This window comes from Apostichopus japonicus, chromosome 6 (assembly GCF_037975245.1).
Source record: "Apostichopus japonicus isolate 1M-3 chromosome 6, ASM3797524v1, whole genome shotgun sequence".
Classification (NCBI taxonomy): domain Eukaryota; kingdom Metazoa; phylum Echinodermata; class Holothuroidea; order Aspidochirotida; family Stichopodidae; genus Apostichopus; species Apostichopus japonicus.
The window spans coordinates 10013940-10039987 of NC_092566.1; the positions used below are offsets into that span (position 1 = coordinate 10013940).

General features: G+C 37.0%; 1 protein-coding gene across 3 annotated transcripts in view; it reads right to left on the reverse strand.

Annotated features, from left to right (window-relative positions):
- LOC139968939 (paladin-like) overlaps positions 1-26048 on the reverse strand; it is a 98720-nt gene that overhangs the window by 16268 nt on the left and 56404 nt on the right. For all 3 annotated transcript variants that reach the window (XM_071973563.1, XM_071973561.1, XM_071973562.1), the window contains exons 5-11: positions 22949-23188; positions 18314-18459; positions 10575-10686; positions 6769-6873; positions 5660-5755; positions 4275-4409; positions 944-1060 (exon numbers count right to left, since the gene is read on the reverse strand). In XM_071973563.1, coding sequence (XP_071829664.1) covers positions 944-1060; positions 4275-4409; positions 5660-5755; positions 6769-6873; positions 10575-10686; positions 18314-18459; positions 22949-23188 — 951 coding nt within the window. The remainder of the gene's footprint in view (positions 1-943; positions 1061-4274; positions 4410-5659; positions 5756-6768; positions 6874-10574; positions 10687-18313; positions 18460-22948; positions 23189-26048) is intronic.

Below are 26048 nucleotides of genomic sequence, written 5' to 3' on the forward strand. Positions count from 1 at the left end.
CATTTGACTGAAAAAAGTGTTATCTAGTCCTTTTGGACAAATAAACTTATGCTTCAAGTTTTCATCTTTATATATGAAAACCTTTCTCTGGCCCTTTCATCTTAATATCAAGCTGAGCCAGTAATGCCCCAAGAGGACATGTGGACAATCTTAAGTCTTAAACTATTTATTAACTAGTAGCCTTCTACCTTTCATAAATTCCTAAACGTTACGATATATATTTACACTTTCTTATTCTTTGTCCTCCTATTGTAATTTTTGTTGTTGTATATACTGGTGAATAAATAAAAAATGCCATGAAAAAAATAAACACAACTCGCTCATGCCAGCTAGGTCATGAAGTAATGAGCTTTTATATTTGCTGCTCAGTGGAATGAATGAAGAATTTTCCTACCGTAGCGGAATAAGAAGACCTTGATGAAAATTAAGGAAATGAAACTAATCTGACATGTTTTTCAAATTGTTGTTTTTCAAATTTAAAGTGAACTGTACTCAAAATGGTGTCAAATAACAAGAGATATGAAGCAGAAACTATATGTAAGCAAAGTAATATATACAGGGGAAGAACATTCTATCTGATCCTCCTTCCCACCCCCTCCCACCCCACTCCCCCATCCATCACGTTTTGACTTGCAGCTTATTTTAAACCTCATTTTTCTATCATTCTTTCTCTTTGAAATGAGCGCTATTAAGGTAATACTTTTCATTTATTAAGAAACCCAATGATTGAATATAGACCAAAAAAATTGAGTGTAAATGTGGTCTTACACTGACAGACCTAACAGTGCTGCTTCTATAGATGTTTTCATCAGTTTGAGGAGGGTCATCTACTCCCATATCATGTTCTCTTCTCCCCCACCTCCCCTTCCTGATCCCATTATTCTTCTTCTTCTTATGTATGGCCCCCCCCCCACTCCACATTTCATTTCCAAGGTTGACGTACCTCCGAGTTTGGTTGTGACATCCCATAAACAGGCAGACCGGGAACCCGCCTAAAGTTGGAGACTTTCACCTCTCGTTGTGAGCTGAGAACGTCCAGACCGAGGTAATCGTCTGCGACCTGAAGAAGAAATAACAAATCTGATTTTAACAGACATCTTTGCAAGGCCTTCGTCTCCAGTTTACTGTCTTTAATCATGTCCAGGGACCTACCAGACTTTCAGAGAAGGATCGTTCCCAGATTTGTTGCTAATTAGCAATTGTTTACTCTAGATATGATTTGAGAGGAACATACCTTCCTTCTCATCATGGCTTAATGAGTGACATGATTACAAGGAACATTCCGTGGGGCAGGCTTCGTAATGACTCATCGATTGCCCCTGACATGACTACGCTATTAATGAAGCAGTAGTTAAAACATAAATAAACAGCTGGTCGTTGTATAGTCACTACAATTACCCAACTCTGATGACTTTAAGGAATTAGCTATCCTCAAAACAAGGAGTAATTGGCAAGTTAATTAGCCTTATTTCTTCATGATAATATCAACTTCATTCCAGAATTCTATCTGCTAAATAGGCTACACATGACAGCATTATTCTGCTATGAGAGTAGGCTCCAATGGGCAGAGTCGAGGCTCGTTCACCTGTCACGTACTGAGTTATCAAGTGTCCCCAGATATGACTCTTTCAATTAAGGAGAAGGTTGGCCACTTTAAGCAGCTGGCCATTGTCTCAATATTATAATTAACCACCCGTGAAGTTTTGCTCTCCTCAACAATGGAGCAATCAGCCGATAATTAGCCTTATCACTTGATGATGACAACTTTAGTCCAGATTCCTATCTGCTAAATAGGCTAGACATGAGAGCATTATTCTGCTATGCAATGGGCAGACATAAGGTTGAGAGTCGAGGCTCATTCTACTGTCTCGTTATAAGTCATCAAGTTTTCAAGAGGCGACGCCTTCAATTAAGGAGTAGACAATGGATTTAAGCAGCTGGTCGTGTCCCATGTTTATAATTACCCAATGTAGACAACTTTGAAGTGTTTTCTCTCCTCGACAATTGAACAATCGCCGGTAATTAGCCGTATTACTTGATGATAATGATAACTTCAGTCCAGAATCCTATATGCCAAATAGGCTAGAGATGAGAGCATTAGCCTGCTATGATATTACTCCATGGGCAGACATCATAAGGTTGCTATTGCAACAAGTCAACGCAACAAGGCAGGAAAAATTAACTGCTGCTCTCTCATCAATGTGAAAGCCAAGAACTTCAGGATTATGATTCTAAGGTAAATTCTTGTATTAAATCAGGTTTGGTGTTATTTAACTCTAAATATCCTCCACTTGACAGGTAAGAGGGCCAAAACAATACAAAGCATTTATTACAGCAGTTGATTGAAAAACATAAAAAAAAAAACATAAATCACTAAGTAACTGACCACAAATCACAAAGTAACTAAGACCTCATACTACATTAGACCCAAACCACCAGACTCCCTATAGCAAGCATTCAGTAGGACGAAACATACATAAACTAAATGAACGCTGCCTTGTGATATAAACACGTTACTAGAAGAGAGATAATTTGTATTCATGAGCTGGCCTGCCTCTGAAGAAGATCAAGCTAGTATAACAAACGACAGGTCTAACATTTCATAGTCTTTGTGCTGTAGAGAAACAAATTGTTTGAGGCACCATGTATAAAGGTAGAATGCTGAGGGGGCTGCAGCATTACTGCATCCAGGCTGCGTAAGACATTTATGCTATGCAGTCTCACACAGCAATTAAGTCACTGCTAGGCAGCCAAGAAAATCTCTGTTTTTTTCTTTTTAAATGGATTCAGCATTGCTGAAAGAATTTGACACCTCGCCTCTAACAATTTATGCTCCCATTTGAACATATTTTTCATCTCATGACACACGACCACATCATTTCTGTTTTGTAGTTTGTTTTCCTTTTCTTTTCATTTTTGGCATATGCATGAAAAAGGTTGTCAAGTGAAATGAACTACCTACAGACACAAATCGGGAAAAGGTTTTTGACTCCCTGGGTAAGACGTTATGAATTCTAATGAAAAATGACGAAACGGCAGTCGTTCAGACACTGCGGCAAAAAGTGACAGGAAAAAGTTGATAAATTCGCGATGCGATGGCAATATATCGGCTGAATCCTTTCAGGTGAGCTAAAGAACGTTAGTTTAAACGTGTTTCAAGATGTCTGATAGATTCATGAAAACAACACCGAGCTACTAGAGAAAAGCTTGATTAATTTCAGGAAGAGATTTGTCCTTAGAAATGACTTGAAATTGGAGTCAAGGCTTTTGAAGTGAAACCTGAGTTGTTTGTTGTTTTAATGAACATGAGAATGTTTGACAATAGAAATTAATGTTCTACAGACATCAATCGGGAAAATGTTTTTGACTTTGTGGGTAGATATTATTTATATCTTTGTTTTTGCCTTATTCCCTGTTTCCTTATTCTTTTTTTTTCTCTTTTATTTGCAAATATCTTGGAGATATTGAAAAAAATGCAGAGACCTTTTGATGATATAAGAAAGCAAACAACATGACATAAGACAGTTGAAGTTTTATCATTTGTTTAATTTCTTGTTGGACACTTTGTCACAATGTGGAAAAACAATTTAAGCGTGCACCTCAAACCTTTTTTATGTAATTTATAAAACAAAAAATGAAAGACACTCTTCTTTCACAACTTAAAAGCACAAACAAGTTACATGTCAAAATAAAAAACCTTTCACAATTTCAGCACAGTATTAGGATCCATAAAGACAGAAAAAACAAAGCAATCATGTTTTAAACTTGTTTTATACATTTCACAAAAAGCTGTAATTAAGTATCACTAACAGAATAAAATCAACCTTTCACTTTCAGTAAGGTTCAAATTTGGATCAACAGGGGCAATGCAACTGGGAGGGGGGTTGGGGGGTTGGGGGGTTGGGGGTTGGGGACTTAGAAATTGTCTCAGACTTTGACTGAAATGGCAGGACTCCACAGTAAGTTTCAAAAGTTTGAAAAGGCACCAAAGCAATTTTCGTCCAAACAGAAATGTAAAATGTAAAATCTGATATTTTTGGAAGCATTAATGATCATGAACATTATGATACAGCTTATAATGACAACTAGAATGAAGTTGAAGAAATTTGCTGCCATTCTGCGATGGGCGATACTCTAGGGCAGTACGGCTAGTGGAAGGGACAACCACACCAAATCGTCATTGGTGAGAGTTGCTTGTGACTTTAACGCCCTGATGATAATTTCCTTGTTTATCTTTGTTTTGTTTTTTATTAGCAGCAGACATTTTAACTAACCAGAAATCTTGTTCCCTTTAGGATGAGCTCCGGCTGGAACATTCTCTCGATGCTGTCCGCCTGTGCAAACACTCTGTAAATCTCGGAACGTTGGAAAACCCATGACGTGAAAGACTGTCTGAACATCCAAGGGTACTAGCCAAACCGGAAAAAAAAAATGTAAAATAATCATAATTATAATGGATACTTTTTGTAAAGAAAGTCTGCTGGGTTTATATACTGACTTTAGGTGTAACTGCTAGAAGCATTTACAGTGGTGATCCAATTTATATTCATTTCAAACATTTACGAGGTCAAAGGATCTCAAAGGTAAATCAAGGGATGGCGTTAAACTTCCAACTTTTTTGTTTTTCCAAAAGTTTTAAATGTCTAGGGTGCCATAGTTGTGAGGAGACATGTAAGGGAGACTGTGCATGTTACTCATCATCATAAAATATATATATATGATTGATGGAAATTAAGCTGCACTTTTAAGGTCAAACCACATCCTAATATGACTTTTTTTTTCCATAATCCAGTGAAATTTTATGAATGCAGGAGAACTCAGTGATGTCATCATGGTATTTAAGCTGTTTTTAGTCCTCTTTATGAAGAACAAATTGTTCATTTGTCCACTGTGGTAAAATAATATTCTCAGAAAAATGTAGCATGCTAATGATAATTTTTCAAAATGAATAGAATATTGAAAAACTATATTACAAACATTCCAAATGTATGACATTTCAAGGATAAAAGCCAAAAGTAGGAAGAGTAAAGGGACAATTTTGAAGAAATATCTGCCGTCACTATAACATCACAAACCAATTACTTAATTGCAACACTTTCAATGTTGACACTGAAAACAATGAAATTATGATGGCATGTAAAGAGCTGCACAAGTATCTACTGTTACGGAACAATAAACATCACAATAAACAAAAGAGAGATATTACAAGTTGAAATACGTGTGGGTCGATGAGGTCATGTTTGAACTTATAATTAAAAGTCTTTGGCCTCTTGTGTGAAGGAACATATTCAACCTGAGATATTTACCAAGCACATAGAACAATGAGGGTGGTTGGGTTTTGTTGTCTCCTTTAATACGAGATGCTGCTCTAGGTATGACATCATCATCATAATGATCACATGACCACAACTAAAATAAGCTGATGTAACAGTGGGAAAATTCAACATCATAGTATCTGCATCAACCTATAATTATTATCAGTTATTTATCTGTCCTCCTCTTCATCTTGCCCACGTGAATTTTTCTCAAAGGTAAAAAAATCACTGTCACCGACACTAATGGACGTTGTGTAATTGATCTGCACATCCGTCAATGTTTTAAGCCAATCTCGTGGATGGTAGATTAAACTCATGAATATTCATAGGGACTGCCGACTCACCTGATCGTGTAAGTAGCTGTTGACAACGATGAGATAACAATACTGCTCGAGATGTTTCAGGGCTTTGTCTAGGTAATACTCTTTGGCACTTCGCCCCTAAAAAGGTTCCAAAATGAAACAAAACCATGTCAATTTGGTCACATCTTGGGAGGAAAATTAAGAGCATTCGTATGCAAATAGCCACTTCTCAATCAACATGAAGTCACTTCATGCACAGTCAATGCATTTTCTTCATCACATATGACAAACCTAACGCACGCAACATGGATCTCATGCATTCTCTCACACTGGCCATGTACATACAGTACCAGTTACTGCATAACTCAACAGTCCCTGACATGTGCCAACGACCTATTCACGTACAAAACCTGACACATTTATATGCTCAATGTTACAATAACATCAATCACATTATAATAACCCCTTCACAAGTGAATAGTCTCTTTAAAATTAAGCGGTCTTTCACATCACTGCCTATGCATACAACAGCATTCATTAACCTAGTGTGAAACAGTCACTTCATACACGACGGTCCCCTTCAATTGTGACCAACCTCTCATGAACCAACCTCTCACCACATATATCAGTCTAATCGCAGTGAAGGAACTCCCCTTACATATAATGGCCCCTTCAAAGGTTGGTGATTCTTTCACATAGACAGCAAATTCAATTTTAAGCAGTCGCATAACTGTCTTCACACATACAGGTTTTCATTTTCATATACAACAACACTCTTTAAAATTCCAATTGCCTGTTAATATGAGCCCCCCCCTCTGCCCAACCACCACCCCACCCACACCCCCTCCATCCAACCCACATACCTTTCTCCTCCCCTTTGCATGTACACACAGCAGCTAATCCACATTATATAAATTTGAAAATCCTCCTGGATGTTCTCCAGCTTCTGTTTTCACAACAACATAACTGTCTTCACACATACAGGTTTTCATTTTCATATACAACAACACTCTTCAAAATTCCAATTGCCTGTTAATATGAGCCCCCCCCTCTGCCCAACCACCACCCTACCCACACCCCCTCCATCCAACCCATGTACCATTCCCTCCCCCATTTGCATGTACACACAACAGCTACTAAATCCACCTTACATAAATTTGAAAATCCTCCTGGATGTTCTCCAGCTTCTGTTTAGCAGAGACCACTTCCTGCCTCAGATGACTAATATCTCCCAGCAAATCCACGACCGCATCCACCTGAAATTGGAAACAGTTTCCTTAGATCTTAGCGAAACCATTACTATTACTTTCCAGTACGTATGCATGCAAGCCGGCCAAGTAACAAGATCAAAAATCATTAACAAAGCAAAACGAAAAAGAGAGAAATAATCGTAAAGAGCAAAATTTCATTTAGCAATCTATATATATGTGCAGCTGCATCACAGCTTCTGGTTTGAAAAAAAATGAGAGCAATTGTCCCATCGTCGTCGGCTGCCGAGTAAATTCTCCCCGCGCAATCAATTACAAGTATTAACTGTCAATGCAACACTAAATTGGACATAAAGATCTAATAAATCCATTCACTGGGGATGGAGTTATTACGAAGAAGAGAAAACTTGCACTTTTCATTTGCGGGTTGTGATGCAGGCACTGGATATTATATAAGGATAGTAAGAATGCACGCAACTAGATACTGAAAATTGGTGCACGATTGGAAGGTAACGAACAAAACCATTATGACAGGTTAAAACATTTCATTATCAATCCTGAAGCCTAGTTTCCGTTTTTTATTAGTCTGTGGACTGCTTTTCCTTTAGTGTGGAAGTGCGTGTACATGTGTGTTTGTTTGAATGTGCACTCTTTTCTATACATAAAGTACAGTGGTTGTTTAATTAACGAATATGTTCAAATTACATGAAAGATGAGGGTTCTTTACGAGGTATATTCAAAATCTGGAATGCCACAAAAAAAAACACTAGTTTTGTTAAACAAATAGGCAGGTGTGGGCATAAAAACTAATATTTATTAACTAATATTTTGAAATGAATGGAAGAGCTACTGTAACTGCCTAAACTCACTGTGAACATTATCTTATCAACAACGAGAACCTCCACATATCTCACAATTGCCATAAAAATGCTACCAAATATTTAGATTGCAATTAAAGCAATTGTTCTTTCAAAAATTGTTTTTTTTTCGTTCCACCTATTCACATTTTCATATTTCAACTGATCAAAAATGGAATGGAAAGAAAAATTTTGGTACAAAGGAAATTTCCTTTAACTTTGTTTTAATGAAAGGCTGATTAGAGTAAGTCTGTGGAAAATTAGTAAAAAATCCTTATTTTTGAGTTCTAAACAGATTTATAGATTTATGGAACAAGTGAAGATTTTCTATTCATTTCAGAAAGTTTGGAAGGTCTTATTTTCTGCGTTGTTGATTTGAAACGAGGAAAAACGGGTGGGTATAAAACATTGCGAAAACCATTATAACATGAAGATCAGGTTCTAAAGTTATGCTGTATATACACAGGAAAGTTGCTAAGCACTGATAAGCATAATTTTATTTGAACCAAGTTCCACCATAAATATTTCATAAGTTGCATCCAAATTTTTGGCATACTTCAAACTGGCAACAAGTATTAAATGAATGCCTCACCCCCTCCCATCCCCTACCCCTCCCAACCCCACCTGTAAACATTAGATGATGAGTTGGATGCTACTTCTTGTGTTGAAGTCAATTTGCTTGACTTATCTTTTCTTTGCACCCTTGTAATCCTGTAGGACGATCAGTCCCATAGTATTACCCTAAAGCAGTAGTGGATTAGTTAATCCCATAGTCTAAGGGAAGAATATGAAAACCTCAAAAGCAATGTGCAAATCTTACAACCTCTGTTACTATCCCCATGCCTATAGAATTATACATAGCAAGTGAAGAGTATGGGAATATAACTTAAAGGGTGTGAAGACTCGCGCAAAAAGAAACGTCTAATGCCGGTAATCTGACCTAGTTTCGAATGAGGTGTAACAGAAGTGTTAAACACCAACATCGATCCCAGAAAATACACACACAGCTTGCTACCGTCGGTAATTAGACACTAGTGTACAGTCAGTACATACAGCTGCGGTCAATACCCACAGCACAGTATACAAAAGATACAGCGATGGACATCTCAGGTCCAGCTAAAGATAACAATTAAGGTATCACATTTCATTACTGTTTGCATTTTGTAGCAACACGAACAAAACGTCACTTGCAAGCAACAGAAAGTTAACTTTTTCAGATGGCAGCACGCGGTTTTGGGCGAGTCTTCAATGCCTTTAATCCTCGAGAGTAAACTGTATCAAAATCATATACCTCCCCGTTCAAAACACCTTCGTTTTTAGCCATTTTTTAGACAAATGCTTGCAAAAACAGTCTGTTAATATTTCTATCCTCTTTGAACAATTTCCGGCAAAACACCAAGGGAGCAGTTACAGGCGGTACTGTTTCCAAAATCTTGCGCAAAAGTGCATCTGTTTTAGCACTGATTATGGCGCCTTACATATGAACATCTTCAAAATTATTTCAAATTTTGAAAGCTACATGTGGGAAATCAGAATCTTTAAAGACATTAAACACTATAAACTGTGCAGAAAACAAGAGTGTAAACTAATTGACTTTTGAAAACAGCTTTTGGAGTTTTTTCTGCAATTTTGTTCTTCATGAAAAAATCAAGCAAGTTATCACTTGAATTAAGATAATTGATCCTCCTGTCATTGTTTTAACGACATAACTGTTAATGAGAGAGCTTGTAATGAATTTGATTCAATCGTCAACATTTCTGTCGCCAAGACACGTCCTTTCACAGCAGTATGTACAAAACACATTTGAGACCTAGTAGGAAATTTAAACATTTTTTACTTTCACTTTCCAGAAAGAAACTAAGTTTGTCCAAAAAAAACTCCTACAACTGATCATAGTAAACTCAAAAATGCTGCTTTAACTGACTAAAATTTCGTTTGAGTTTATGGATGGAAATAAATCCGAGCTTACAGGTAGCAACTAACAAAACTACAAATGGCTCAAATCTCTTCTTTGTAATTTAGGGAGGGGGGGGGGCACCAATACACAACTTCCTCTTTAACTCTTCAACCATCTGCAACCCTCATCCGCCCCCCCCCACCTTTCATTCTCCCCTTGCACAGTATCTCATCTACTCTCTCATTAATAACCTTGCTGCCATTTTTATAAAGCTTTCTCTCCCAATGGCACTCTGTATGTACAAGCTTATCATACATACATTGTGTTTCTACATAAAAGAGGATCAAAAATGCCTAGACAGAATATCGAATAAAGCCACTCAACGATTTGCTGGATTTACCTGAAAAGCAAGTCTGTGTGAAATTTATACTTTATCATCCAAAATAAAGACAGCTAGGTACTTAAGCTAACAATTATTCATATGAATATCCACAAGCAATTTCAACCACTACAAGTTCCTTTTCGGAAAATAAGGAGAAAAATACATAATGACTTCTTTTGTTTCTGTTCGCATTTCACCCGCCTCATTGGAAGGTCAAACATCTGTCCTGCATTTTGAAATCCAGAAGCATGTTCTTTTCAAACAGCTTATAGGAATATATATGTATGTATAAATATGTATATATATATATATAAATATAAATGAAAATCGTAATGAGTTGGAAAATCAAGAACATTGAAAAACCCTTCCAGCCTCCACCGCGATTCCAACCGGGGCATATATATATATATATATATATATCTAACTATGCAAATAGTATTCGACTATTTGGGTTTACTTTGTAAGATTGTTCTACCGTTCCGTGTAGGTATTTAAATTATAAATTGAAAAATGAAAATACACATTTATACATATAAATGTGTTTTTTTTGGCAGAATAAGACCTGGATCTATATGGTTCCAAAATCAATTTTAATTTCTGAAATTGTTTTTACCTCTTTCTTCAACTGCAGTCCATTTGGAAGGAGTTTACAGAGTTCCTCGACCACCCAAAATTCACAGAGGTCATAATTCCTCGATTCTGGATCAAAGGGCTCAGCCGTTTCACTGTATTGAAGAGAAGGAAATTGAGTTTCAGAGGTTCGATCACATAGAATAACACTGACAATCGAAATGAGCAAAACCAAAAACTACTTCTGAAGAGGGCTGTTCTGAACACAGCAGCTATTAAAATCTTTGATCAATGAGTGAAGGAGTAGGATCAATGACAGCCACATGAGGGACAGAGTAATTATGTCCTATTTGAAAGCATCAAAACCTGGCCCTGAGATAAGAGAAAATGTCCCAATATTACCCCATCCCTAGCCCATAAATTGAAAAGATGCACTCAATGTTGTTAAAGTAATGGGGGAGGGGGGGGGGGCCGGTAAGAAAAACACTTCTAAACAAGAAATTGATGCAACTCCTCCCCATCATCCTCTTCAAACTGACAAAACTTTCTCAAAATGTATTTGATGTTTTTATTTTTTCATTGTATTTCATTTTTATTGTATTTTATAGATGATTTTAGAGATTTAACACATAAACAGTTGAATTTTTAAATTTTACTAAAAATGGATAAACACTGTAACACAATCACACACGACCTCTCTTTTTAAAAGCATGATTGTCATTTAAAGAAGCTGAGCACTTTTCTATTTCCCATTTGAACTATTAACCAGCATGCATTGTTGTTTCGATGATGTAACATGAGCAGTTATCTTCATGAATCTGAAGTTATGTATAGTGAGGGTGTACAACATACTTGATCAAAGTAATACAGTGGAAAGCAGTGTGATGTGACAAACAATCAATTCACAATGACACAGGCTGTCCTAAAATAGACCATGACCTCAACAACAGGCTTCTTGTACTGAATGTGATACATCAACATACTAAATATGACATCTGTCTTTCTTGAAATATTCTGTGAAACACGGTTTTCACAATTTGACCACTGGTGAACTCAAACTACCATTAACCTCCGCCCACAACATTAGGTTTCTTTTACTCAATGTGGTACAACTACATACCAAATATGCGATCTGTCAAAGCTTCCCTTGCTGTATTATGTTTAGGAAGGTGCGTTAGTGTAGAGAGACAGGTAAGAGGGGAGTGAAGTAAATGTTTGGCATTTGTTGACTTCAAATGACCTTTGACCTCCACCAAAAGCAATAATAGGCTCCTTTAATTTGATATATGGTACAACTACATACCAAATATGAGGTCTGTCCAAGGTACCCTTCTTGCAATATCATGTTTACAAGGTTTTCACAATTTGACCTCTGATGACCCCAACTGACATTTGACCTCCACAAAAAAAACTCAAGGCTTCCTGTACTCAATGTGGTACTTCTACACACCAAATATGAGGTCTGCCTAAGCTTCCACTCTTGAGATATCGTGTTTACAAGGTTTTTACAATTTTGTAACCTGAAAGGTAACAAAACAGGTATACACTCATGGATAGACAATGATTACTTATCAGTGCAACTATTGGGGTAAATTTCAAGTGGGTAAATACAGTGGCATTAACATAGCAGCTAAGAAACCTATGGCATCTTGGAGGTTGTGGGTTGCAAGCAGGCACTGACTGGCTTAAGTACTGTATGGTCGACTTTTTTATGCAAGATAAAGTCAGTTTTCTTCATCTGATATCGATCACCAAATAGTACCTCCAAAATCCTTTATGAGCAGAACATGTACATTGGAGAAACAACTACCCAGCACAAAATATAAGTCCATTCAGCCACTCCTTTGTGTAATATGCATAGTGTCTTAAAAATGACTGTTTCTCAGGCGGCTAATCAGCATGTAACATTGCAAATGTAGATTTCGAATGAACAGTTCCAACACATGGAGAGGTAATTACATAAATGGGAAGATCAGTGGAGCACATGTATCCAGTACATGTGCAGCAGCGTCAACCATGACTACTTTCAACTGTACCCAAATCCCAACTAACAAAGATATTGGAGTCTACCCTCAAACCGTGGAAGTACAGAATATCCTGGATCTGTGCCTTTCAGTTGGTTTTATAAGCAGTATCATTGCGATGTTTATTGGGTCTTTATTATATTTCACCAATCAACTGGACTTTTAATAACCGACCACATGTGACTTGGCCAAGTAGTCAGTGGTGGGTTTTTCTTGGCATATACAAAATTATTACTCTCTTGAGTGATGATACATTCACCAACATTACAATTATTCATCACATACAAAGTCACTTCATTCCTTACCTGTCTCTATATAACATCTGCACTCTTATTCATCCTAGACTATTTATAGCTATTTGCAAACCTAACACAGAGTAACTTCTGACATCCACTACTTCTGATCCACCCCTCCTTCCCTTCTCCCCTCCCCCCTTCACCTTCCTCCCTCCCTCCACTCCTCACCCACCCACCTCATATCACAAGATATCCTCTCTATCTTTGGATTTTAATCCTTATAAATCTTCATGGCTTATAGTGACCATATCAGAAGTCAATTCACATTCCAGAAGCCTAAACAATGCCCAGCATTCAGCCTCCTGTAAACTATCCATTTTGGGGTCAGTTTTCATCGCCCTGTGGTTTATCCCCACATTTAATTATGTGTACCTGTTGTCCCCCTTTTCCTCCCTAACCTCACCCTACTCCCATCCCACCCTCCCCCCCCCCAAAAAAAACATTTCAAAATCTTCTAGTCTTTGCATATTTCTCATAATCCAACCTACATCAAGTGAGTTTAAAGGAGTGGACAGTAGGTAAACAGAAGTACAACACTGTCCGTATATAAAGCAAATTAGAAAAAAAATTAATTGATAATCTGAATACTCCCTTAAAGCAGCATTTTGCGTCCATTTCTATTTTTCTCAACCTCACTGACTCCACTATGCCATAACGACATACATAACTAGCGTATCTATTTAAATCTTACTTCAAATGGTGGCATAAAAGTCGAAAAATTTGCAACTTTCAACTTTGTTTTTCTCCAAGATATTTTCCGTTGGGATCCCAATAAACCTCGCCCACAATATATTTAAACACTACGAACTTCATTGACCAATACGTAATGCTTGATTTGTGTGCAGTCTATATGGCAGTTGCACCAGGGAGTTCCATAACAACTCCCTGGTTGTACCAACGCAAAGTCTTAAATCTATATTTAGCAACGGCTCATAACTAAACGTGCATCTCTGATTGGTTGAATTCAAACTAGTGGGTTTGGGGGAACTGTATGCGATTAATTTTAAATGTGGAATTTGTCATGGACACTTTTCTCATTATCTGCAAATATCCTTAATTATTCGCCAATTAACGTTGTTGGCAGGGAAAAACTTGGCTAATATCTTAGTTTGCTGTTATGTAAAAAAACTTGATGGACAGGTCAAAAAAGTAGAAACGTCGACCAAACGCAAAATGCTGCTTTAAAGCAGTTTTTTTTTCTCTAGTTTGCATGGTTGACAATTTTAACAAGTACAAAGTATGACCCAAAAATGATAACATTTGATCACACTGAGGCAATCTGCCTGGATCGTTTCACCGAATGAAGGTTAATAATGAATAAGTAATTAATGAACTTGAATCAATGTTTTACCATTTTGAAATTTTGAACAGACACTTTTTATACTTAAAAACTATAATGGAAAATCAGATTTTTGAATTTTGCCTTCCAATATTTTCACAAATGGAAACTTGACAGTCAGCTATATTGATATGAGATTCTAATAGGAAACAACATCCAAAAACTGTTATGAAATCCAACTCAAAATATTTCTCCGAGTCTTCTTTCTTTCGTAATACTGTAATCTGATCTGGCCCGGCTGTCCTCTCAGCCGGAATAATTATGCACGATAATATCTTGCTGAGCTTCCGGTTAATACAAACATACATAATCAAGATCTTTGTCCGCCAGTTTCCATCTACAATACTGTATTGAAGACAGAAGTTGTGCTGCCATCAAAATAATCTTTCATGACAAGAAACATCCTAATAATTTGAGGTAAAAGTTTCATAACATTCTTTCATAGTACATGTATCTCTGCTACAATGACCATTTTCTTTCTTCAAGGGTTTGTATTTACTCTGAAATCAATTTAAAAAACTACTGTGCTCTATAAGCATATAAAAATTTACCACTTTGGCCTTGAATCAATGGAACAGTTTCATATTTTTTAAATTAAATGCAGAAAAGTTTGTAATACTTAAAAGATTTGGCAGAGCACAAAAAAAAAATCTGTCATAAAGTGCCCTTCTAATTCATAAATGGAATGACTCAACTATCCTTTGTAATTTCAATTTAATAATGAGAAATCTGAAATCTGATGTCCTGACTACACAGTACCCCTTTCATAAAGTTTTCATTTTACTCTGGATGAGGTAGACCCACTGTACTACGTTAGATCCGCAACTTGTACTCGTCAATAATATTTTTCGTCCTCATCTGAAAACCATTTCATGATTTCAAGTTTACTCTTCCCAAGTAAAAACTACACACTGCACTATTTTTTCGAGATATGACAAAAAAAAATTTCATAACAAGCTTTTTCGCCCCATCTGAAAACCATTCATAACCTTCCCCGAGACAACTGAGCATTACATTACTTCCTGTCTGGGTGTGTGTATGAAAAATCAGCTGGACTGATATGATGTTGCTAGGTAACAGAACTTAATATCTTAACTGAAACATCTTTGGTCAGATGGTAAAATTACCATTGTATAAGAGTGATGATATAATAATAATAATAATTAACAGTTCTAATATAGCGCAACTTTCAATAAAGTCTCGCCGCGCTGTACTTAACCCTGGTCATTGGTAACTTGTCACACCTACACACCAAAGTGTGCACAATTCCAACAATCTCTCCTGGGGGACTTCCCATTTAGGGTGCAGCCACAAACCGGCGCACGCAACTATATTTACAAGTCACCTCCCAAGTCCTCATTTATACAACTTGGTGAAGGGAGGCAATGGAGATAAAGTGCCTTGCCCAAGGACACAACGCAATGATCTGGCCAGGACTCGAACCTGCAATCCTTAGATCACAAGTCCACTGCCTTAACCACTTGACCACAATGCCCTCCTATTATCATTATTACGATATTACATTAGTGCTATCAGATGCCATTGAATTAATTTAATTGAGTTTTTAACTTTTTCAGATTTGCAGACTATTTTCAACTTCTTTTTTCTTTTTCAAGTTATCAATTTGGTAGTATCCTTATTGATGCCATGTCACATCTGAACACCTTTCGAGGGACCCATACAACCCGCAGAGAAATCTTGGTGGAATAAATTTCAGCAAAATCCTGAATTCAAGATAGCATCACCTGCATAAATCAATGATGTCATATCCTGCATAACTACACAGGCCTGCATATGAAATTAACATAGATTTTGAACATTATACCCAAAAGCGACATGACTGCATATTTACCCCCCCCCCATAGACATCTAACATAGCAGGTGAGATTTATAAGATTAAACAAACAAAGAATCGCAAAGGTTGGGAATAGACAGTATGGTTCTTTATTAAGCGAAATATAAAATAAAATGTATAAAATAAAAATTTAAATATAAAATATAAAATTTAAATTAAATTAAAAAATTAAATGTTTTTAAGAAAAACACACATTTCACTAAAATAGTGTAAAGTAATTTAAAGGCAGCTTTTTTGTATAATTTTAGTCAGTAAAGTTTACCAAGCCTACAGAATATTGTTTGACCATTGGTCAAACTGTTCAATACATGACTGTTAGATTATCTTGCTACTACAAAATGAAGGTAAATATTATTTCCATTCTGTTGAAAATTGTTATGTGCCGAAACAGTCACAGCCAGGCAAAAAAAAATTCCCTTTTTTTGTGTGCATGCTTTAAATTTCATGGTATAGTTCCCATATATTAGTCAAAGTGACCCCAAATAAATGAGTCATTGATCTTGTTGGTATTCTCCCATACATGCTTATCAGAACTTGTCAATCAAATATCTATAAAAAAAAAAAATATCTATAAAAATTATCTATTAAAAAAAGTTTAAAAAAAACATTTAATACATTTTAAAAAACATTGTTATTGCTTCTTTCTGCAATAAAGAGAATGAAATCAAAATTGGCTTTGTTTGCAAAGCAAAATTTTTTCTCGAAGGAGAGAAGATTGCTGTCGCAATTGCTAGCTCTAACAGATATCAAACGCTTTGGCATTGCTACTCGTATGCAATACTTAATGTGTGTGTGTCACCTGGCAACCAACCTGAATGCTGGCTTCTTGCAAACCCTTATACTATATAGAATTTCATTTACGAGCATTAAAGAGTGGCTTTGCAGACAACAGCACGGTCGAAAAATGGTGACAGAAAGGCCTTGAAAACTGGGGGATAAAAGCTGTAAGGATCTTAAAACAAGATTAAAGATTCTAAAATACAATAAAACGTGACCAGGTGTTATTAACGGAGGATTTATAAAATTGACAGAGCCTGCTTTTTGCCAAGTAGTCTCCTAGCGATATGGGTAATAAAACTGAATTGTAGAAAGTTAGAACTTTCTTTTATATTGGGGTCGAAGGGATTTAGTGAGCTATTAACAGTCAGTAGTGATACAAGGTAGACAGGGAGAGCCACGTGACTGACAACTATAGTCTGCAGATGGATTCTAACCAATCACGGTCTCCTTTCTTATTCACAAAACTAGGTTCATAATGCTAGGTTCAAAAATGTCAGCTCTACAATCACACATTAACCTATACTGGCTGTTTATAGCAGATATTAGCTTGTTAACAGTTTTTTCTTCTCCTTTCAAATGCAGTACAAATGAAGTCCTCATAACATACAATTGAAGTCCTCATAACATACAACTGAAGTCCTCATAACATACATAACATACAATGAAGTCCTCATAAAATACTTAAATACAATTGAAGTCCTCATAACATGTACATAACATACAATTGAAATCCTCATGACATACACTTGAAGGCCTCTAACATACATAAATACAACTGAAGTCCTCATAACATACAATTCAAGTCCTCATAACATACATAAATACAATTGAAGTCCTCATAACATGTACATAACATACAATTCAAGTCCATAACATACAATTGAAGTCCTCATAACATACATAAATACAATTGAAGTCCTCATAACATACAACTGAAGTCCTCATAACAAACAATTGAAGTCATCATTACATACGCAAAATATGGAAGGCGGGTTACCCGACGGCCAAGATACACAACGATCTCGACAGCTCATTAAAGCACACAACTAAACAATTCGGGTGGTAGACTAAGGAGGAGGCCGGTCGGCTGGAAGCTTGACCGGCCACCTGGGAAAGTCATCATCAAAGGTTACCAGGGTCACTCTACAGAGGGGAGAGAGTTGGCAAATGTTTGCGAGGAGACAGATTAAGTGAGGAGAGAAGTAAACATAAGAAATGATAGAAACAAAACATACTAATTTAATTCTATACCAATCCGGACTGCTTTGCACAAGGTAAACAAGAAGAGCGACACCACGACAATGTAGGGTGGTAGTACAGAATAGGTAGGCCAGACAAACATGGAGTGGAGGAATGTATAAGAGAGCATACCACCCCCCCCCCCCACCCCCGCACCCCCCCCCCCGATTTCTCTAGACATGATAGGATCAGAGTGCAGAGAGAAGTCAGATGATGGATGAGTGCGACAACAGACTTAAAATAACTTACCTTGCTCCTGCTGGGAATCCAGTCTTATGAGCCATGATCAATGTCCCGAGGATCATAGCAAAGGAAGTACGGCTGTAACCGGCGTGTCCCATGAAAGCAAGGATAGGCAGGCTGTTTTTCTCTGGGCTGAACAATGTAGGGACATCCTAGACAACAACAACAACAACAAACATATAGTTAATACTGGATTAGAAAATATGCAACATTTTTACAACTTTTTTTTTGTGGGGGGGGGTTTGTTCAAAGAACAGAGTTTTATCAATGATATTTTGTCAGTCTCATGTCAAATGTCCTGACAATTAACTGGTGAATTGAAAAAGAAATGCTTTTAGTTTGCTTTGCATTGGTTGTAAATAGCATTATGTGTTACTAGATATGTAGAATACATATGTTTAGAGGAGAAAGGTGAGTAAGTTCATTCAGTAAAGCATTATAACTTGTTAATAGTGATATCACAGATTGCTCGCATACTGATTGGTCAAAAAGAAGGACATGTGTCAGTAGATAAAAGAGTAATGCACATTGGTTTTGAGAAGACAGGGTAAGTATGGAGTAAATTCTGCAAAAGAGTGGCTTCCTTCTGATTTCACATTTAATTGATACTAGCTGGTTTAGATGCAAGATCACCTGTTCGTTGATATATAAAGTGCATTAGTGTCAAGGATACAGGTCAATATCATCCGCTTCCAGTCCTTTCCTCCCTTCTCACAACTGACCCTCTATCCCAAACCCCCCCCCCCCTCCCGTATCCAGTAACCATTTTCATCTGAGAGACCATCTTTAAAGCAAAATTATTGTCTTATAATGCTGACCAGCATATTCACAGTACAAAGTTCATCCAAGCTTACTTTTGGAGTAATCACATTTACCAGGTTTTCAGAATCTGATCTCTTTTGACCACACACAACAAGCATTGACAACCACAGAGCACAATGTTGCATTCATGTGATCACCATGGCGAATCTACATACATGTATACCAAGTATCAACCAACATGTGGAGTGTCACAAGAACATTCACACACAGTCATACACTTGCAATCAACATTACTTACATTTCCTATTCCTATGGATTCAACAAAGGGTTTACTATGTCTTGTATGGTTTTCCATTTTGCAAATTTATGACAAAAGAAATAAATTTCAAGATCTCCATTTGCATTGTGACAAATTTCTCCCAAAAAGTTTGATGAGCGTGGTGGCCAATTGGCTAAGGCGTCGGACTTGTGATCCAAGGATTGCTGGTTCGATTCTTGCCTAGTTGATTACGTTGTGTCCTTGGGCAAGATGTTTAATCTCAGCCTCTCTCCACTCAGGGGTTAAAATGGGTACTTGTGAGGTAACATGGTATTGCGGGCAGTATATAACTACAGCTACCTGGAGGGATTGTCTCTGGGACAGGTTATCATTGACCAGGGTTAATATAACGTCAGTAAAGCGATTTGAAATCTATCGCTATATTAAGCGCTATATAAAGTATTATAACAGAAACTATTGTCCACATCACATCCTCTCATTAGCTAATCTTATTGCAACAAAGCAAGTACAAGTGAAGTAATCATTACATTATATTAACTTTTAAAGTCCCCTTTAATAAAATCTCATTAAGTTACAAGAGCTTTTACCTTGGGTACTAAAACCAGAGACTAAATTAGAAAGATTTAAAAATAATAATTCCAATATTATAAGCCCTTCTGCTTCTTTGTTCTGTCCCAATTTTGAATAAATAATAATTATCTTGACTATTTTCACGCTTGTAGAAACTCTATGTAGTACTTCTTTTCTTTTCCTATTTCATTTTATTTTTGTCCTATTTATAAATACGTCACTGATGTGTACGGAAGGAAGTGAACAAAATATAAAAGGAAACTCCTAAAAATCAGCTTTGAAGGCTGGCTGTCTGACAGACGACTAGTTGTTTGTATGTCAGAATCCGATTTCTTTTGAAAACCCCGAAGCAGGCAAAATATTAACTTGGTGTCGCCCTCTATCACTTTGGAGACACGGAAACAAAACAGACATAGTGGTGGTAGACCAACAAGACCACCCTACGGTGAGTATTTATTAGTCCAAAGCTGATTCTAGTCACCAACGACTACACATCTCTCCAACAGTGTACATACTGTACACTGTACATTGGGCTTCTTTAGCTTCCTACTTTCTTTCAGAAACGCAAAAGGTCCCTCGGACAACCCGAAAAACTTCATTAAAATATACCCCGTCGTTTCATGGTGATATCAAAGATTGCAGCAGTCTCCGTTGGTCGGTGAGTTAGGGGCGATGAAGAAAAAGGGGAAGTTTTACACAAATTTTGATAAAGGAAAAAGAAACAAGAAACACAAACTTCATTTCATAGCATTCACCCTGCAATAGTTCAGCATAAGTTGAAGGTAGTAAAATTGTGCCACAGCCATGTAAATTTACATTAGCTGCACAGACTTGTACATTATCTTTGCTTTAACCTACATACTGTGTATGACCTAAGATACAGCTAAACAGAAACGAGGGCGACTGTAATGATCACATTTCATATATGTTGGATGTGGTTGTGAATGTCATGGCAACTTTGATTGCAGTAAATTAAATACATATCTTCTTCAGATAAGTGTATATAATATGACATACATATTACGACTACTGACGTGATTTGGTAATAGAGATATACCATCATCCACAGATCAACCAGTTTCTAATATTTATCTTTGCCTTTGACTTCATGCAGTCTGTCAGTCCTATATCTGTTCATGCCCCAAAATCAGCCCCAAAATCCCTCCCTATACAAGAAAAGGATACTTATTAGGCTGATACTTATCCGAAAGAAATATTCCAATCGAAAAAACCCATGCAGGCACTTAAAATGGTAGAATGAGAAGGAAATCTAAGATATCTAGAATCCGATGCTAGAAAAAAATTCCTGAAACTTCTGCTATCGTAAGGAAGAAATCCGAAAGGAATATTCCGATCGAAAAGCTCATGCAGGCACTTAAAATGGTAGAATGAGAAGGAATAGCAATGACCAGGGAGCCATTCATAGAGGGCACATAGTGTAAAAGGGTTACCAAGGACATTCTGGGCACGGTAGAATGGGGTGCTAAGGTTGTGAGGAGAGAGGTAAGCGCGGAGTGAAATAAATATATGTAATACCTCAGCACTTGTTATGTGCTTTGACCCGGACCAGCTCAGTCCATGTAGATCAGCGACTCTCAGATTGCAGCCTACAGAGCAAATCGGGGCACTGAAATATTTCAGTCCAGCCGCCAAACCAAAATTTGACCGATAATCATGTACAATAATTGCGGTATGCATCCCCTTTTATATTCCCCAATCCAGGTATAAAGAGATTTTGATTCTGCTGACATTTTGCTTCAGCCAATGTCTTTCTTTGGCCCTCACAATAAATTAATTTAGAACCCCTTCTATATATTAAACACATTTCATAGTTTGATTCATCTACTGTAGCTGTGTCCATGGCAACTTTTGTTGTGTCCATGGCAACTTTTGTTGTGTCCACGGCAACTTTTGTTGTGTCCATGGCAACTTTTGTTGTCCATGGCAACTTTTGTTGTGTCCATGGCAACTTTTGTTGTGTCCATGGCAACTTTTGTTGTGTCCATGGCAACTTTTGCTGTGTCCATGGCAACTTTTGTATTGGTCAAAGCCTTTCTTGAAGCATATGTGATATCTCAGTTAAAAAAAAAAAACTGGGAAAACCATAGCTATGCAATTATGTACACATCATCAATCATCATCAGATCTCATATTTTATAAATTGACATCTACCAATAGTGGTCTAATTTGTTACACAACAAACTTATTACTTAACATGTACCAATCTAATCACAAATTGTTTATGTCATAAATGACCTGCACAGGAAAGAAACAAACATAAAGGGAACTTCATTTCGATGGTATTCCAAAATATGTTACAAATTTTGCATTTATTGCATATATATGTCAATTTTATCAAGTTTAAATGTAGTATCCCACAAGTATCTCACATGATACAAAGTAACATGACTTACCAGGTTTGGGTGCTTATGAGTCTACCTCTCTTCCCATAACCTAGAAGGGTACCATATCACTCTAGACCAGGGTTTCCCTCACTTTATACCCCCACGAACCCCCTGTGAGAGAACCCCCTATGTCAGAGTTGTCCACGAACCCCCAACTTTTCAAGACAAGATCTGAGTCATTATTATACTATAATACGCATAACAGTGCTTCGTAAAAGATCAAGTATCACATGCAAGGTAGGGTACTACTATGGCAACATATGTGCGTATGGAACGCAAAAAGAGTTTGTCGATAGGTACAACTTTTGTACATTATTAAATTATATGACATATCAGATGTTAGCTCAACAAAAAGTACTCTAGTTTTGACTTTTAGAAATGTCTCACGAACCCCCTGGGATGGACTCACGCACCCCCTGTCGGTTCATACACCCCAGTTAGGGAACCCTGCTCTAGACAGAGTAGAGCTAGAGTGCTGAGGTTGTGGGCAGACAGGTAAGCAGGTAACACAAACTTAATCGATAGCATGAAATATTTTGCAAGGAAAACAAAAACAGTGTATCCACGATTGCATTTTACAACAACAAAACAACAACAACAAAAATTTTAAATACTTATTCTCACCTTCATGACTTCAATGAACTTTTCTATACTTTCTTCGCTAGGAACGCCTTTCACGCAGAGCGGTAATCTGTGAAACCTTGAATTGGGAGTGGTCAGGACGTGGGTATTGTATACCTCCTCCAGGATCTGTATGTGTTCGTCATATTCGATGGAATGCCTGTGTGGCTCTTCGGAGAGTTCCTCGATATTTTCATAAAAGTAGAAGGAGTTGTCTTCATCTCTCAGGGCATATTTTGTGATCTTGTGAAGACAAGAGGTGAACCGATCAAATTAACTACTAGCATTAAAAGGTACCCGATCCCTTCGTCCACGGGTCAATATCAGTTATGTCCACTGGTCGATATCAGTTATGTCCACAGGCCTCCATCAATTAGGAGAACTGTACATTTAAAGGTACATACAGTATATGTTTCTGACATGTGTCTCTGTATGTTTCACTACACGTATCCGTGCGTAGCTTAATAACCTATTGAATGGTAGACTTGCGAGAAGTAGACAAAGGGCGATGCCCATAAAGTGAGGGCGCAGTGCTAAATTATTCCAATAGTGTAGTTTAGGTAGAGATAGGAAAGCGCATGTATGACATCAATGGCAAAGGCAATGTTATATTATACACTAATCTGAAGAAGAGATGTATTTGACTGGGATACAGGTAAGAGAGGAGCGAAGTAAATTCTGTACGTATCAAAATGTATGTATCTGTGTGTATGTATCTCTATAGAATTAATGCATGACAGAAAAGTGAATTGGAACTTACATACTTCTCTTTACTTATCTTAACAACATAGTTTTGTCCTGTTGTAATCCCCATGTAGATATACAATTTCAAAACAAACATGTCAAATGACAGGAATCCATGTAACTTCCGTTCTATTTCTGATGTGGACACACATAAGTTGGCTGATATTTCTATTACAGGGGGTATAGTCAATTGAATTGTATCCTGCATATATACATACTTTATGTGTACGTATGAAAGCCCACACCCAAGAAACCCACTTTACGCAGGCGAAACATTAAATGGATGAATTAGCATAGACACGTACACACACATATCCAGACATGTACGCACCAAAAACTTTCACCCATCTTCAAGATTAATTCTTTCAAAAATACATATCTTCAATTTAATATTTTTGACACATGTACACCGAAGACCCCCTCTCGGAGTGCCACGTAGTGGTCACAATAGCACCAAACCTGAACAATCAAGAGCAAATTTTATTTTTAATTTCAATATAATTGTGCTTACAAAAACTTGATTTTGTCATTTTGTCATTTTGAACTTACAGCAGTACTGATCTAAAATCAATAGGTGAAGATGTGCACAGTAGTGCCATGAGTGAGGCATAGCCAAGCTAATAATAGGTTTGTCTAACTTATTTATGTCTTCCTTATGGACACTCTGGTCAAAGAGGTGGGGCTTTGTGGGGGGGATGTGGGGTGGGGGCATGTATGCATTGCTACACGTAACTAGTAAACCTAAAAAAAGGGTTATGACATTTAGTCAAACCCAATTTGAGTAATTTTGTTCACCTGTTGAAAAGCATTTTCCAAAGGGCATAAAATTGTCCCTTTAATCGCTTTCACCCAGCAAAAATAACGTAAGCCGAGCTTGACTGAACCTGGAGGTCTTCTTTCGACAGAGCAGCTCTCCTTGAATATCACCACCCTCCACACCCACCCTCCACTCCACCCCTTGCTCCCCTGTCTCCTTGATCTAGCTGTGCAGAGCTAAGAAAAGTGTTAATTACTGTACATCCTGCCGTTTTCCGTGTTAATATTTGACAGCATATTTATAATCAATAATAATAATCAGCAGTTAATTTTACGACGCTTAAGCGACCACAAATGTGGGAGAAACCCGCAAGGGCTTATGGATTACAACTTACACGTTCGGTAGCTTCCAATTCAACATTTTAATTCAAATTTGGAATCTTTCAATTTTAGAAAGTCATTTCAGATGGGAAAACCGTAGATTGCTCTTGGATGAAAAACCCTCCTTACTATGACCCAGCCGAGAATCAGACCCGGAACCTCCCGATTGCTAAGCCTCATTGCTTTAAATGCCACCGCCTTTATCCACTCGGCCGCAGCACCGGTATTGGAGTAAATACGCAGTTTTAATATCAAAGATATACAGCCAAAAGAATTATACCTCTTTACTGAATCAGTAAAAGACAAACCAGACAGACAGACCTTAAATGCCTAATTATTACGCCAAAAGGATAAATGAACAAGGATGCTGTTTAATTTAGCGCCCACAGTAGTAACTAAAAATAACATTTTATAAAGCTCAGCTCTCAAAGTCCAGATAAAGATAATATAGAAAATGAGTTCACTCCTCTGACATATTTTGCTAGATATATGGAAACCTCATGTATGGTCACACAATGAGGTTATCATTATATACTCTTAACCATTCATGTTCAAATTCCTATGGGTATTTCTGGTATGTGAAAAATGTGTTTCCGGGCAAATTTAATCGCAGGCAAATGTACATGTGGAACAATTTAATTACTACTGTATGTAGGAAAAGGACCTTTGGCAAAACAGCTGTTTGCATTTTCCCTACACTATTATTTTCTTTTTTCTTTTTTTTTTGTAAGTGCAATAACCACTAAATATAGTTCTTTCTCTCCTTCATTTTTTTTCCCTAATCAATATTTCTTGTTACATTCTAATAGCATATCATTCTGTGATTGTCTGCCCAAAAAATAGGAATATACTGTTATATTATCTACTATATTTATTTATTGTAATATCTGCTAGTACTCCAATAGTGTTATTGACCTAGTCTATAGTCATGATATATCTAGTTTTAATAAAACATCAGGTATTCTTGAGGTTTAGCAACCTTACTGTAAAAACACTACATCCTGGGCGATCTTGTGGTATGAAATCATATAAAACATAGAAAATTTGTCTTCTTGGATCACAGTTTAAACACCCACGGACACCAAAAGATCGTCACAAGTCTGTACTTTCATTTCTTCTAGTACTAGAACCATACATCTGGGTTTTTTGTTTTGCTTTTTTGTCTTATAAATTATACGGGCATACTTTTGTACTCTACCAGAATTATGACATTACAGGTGAA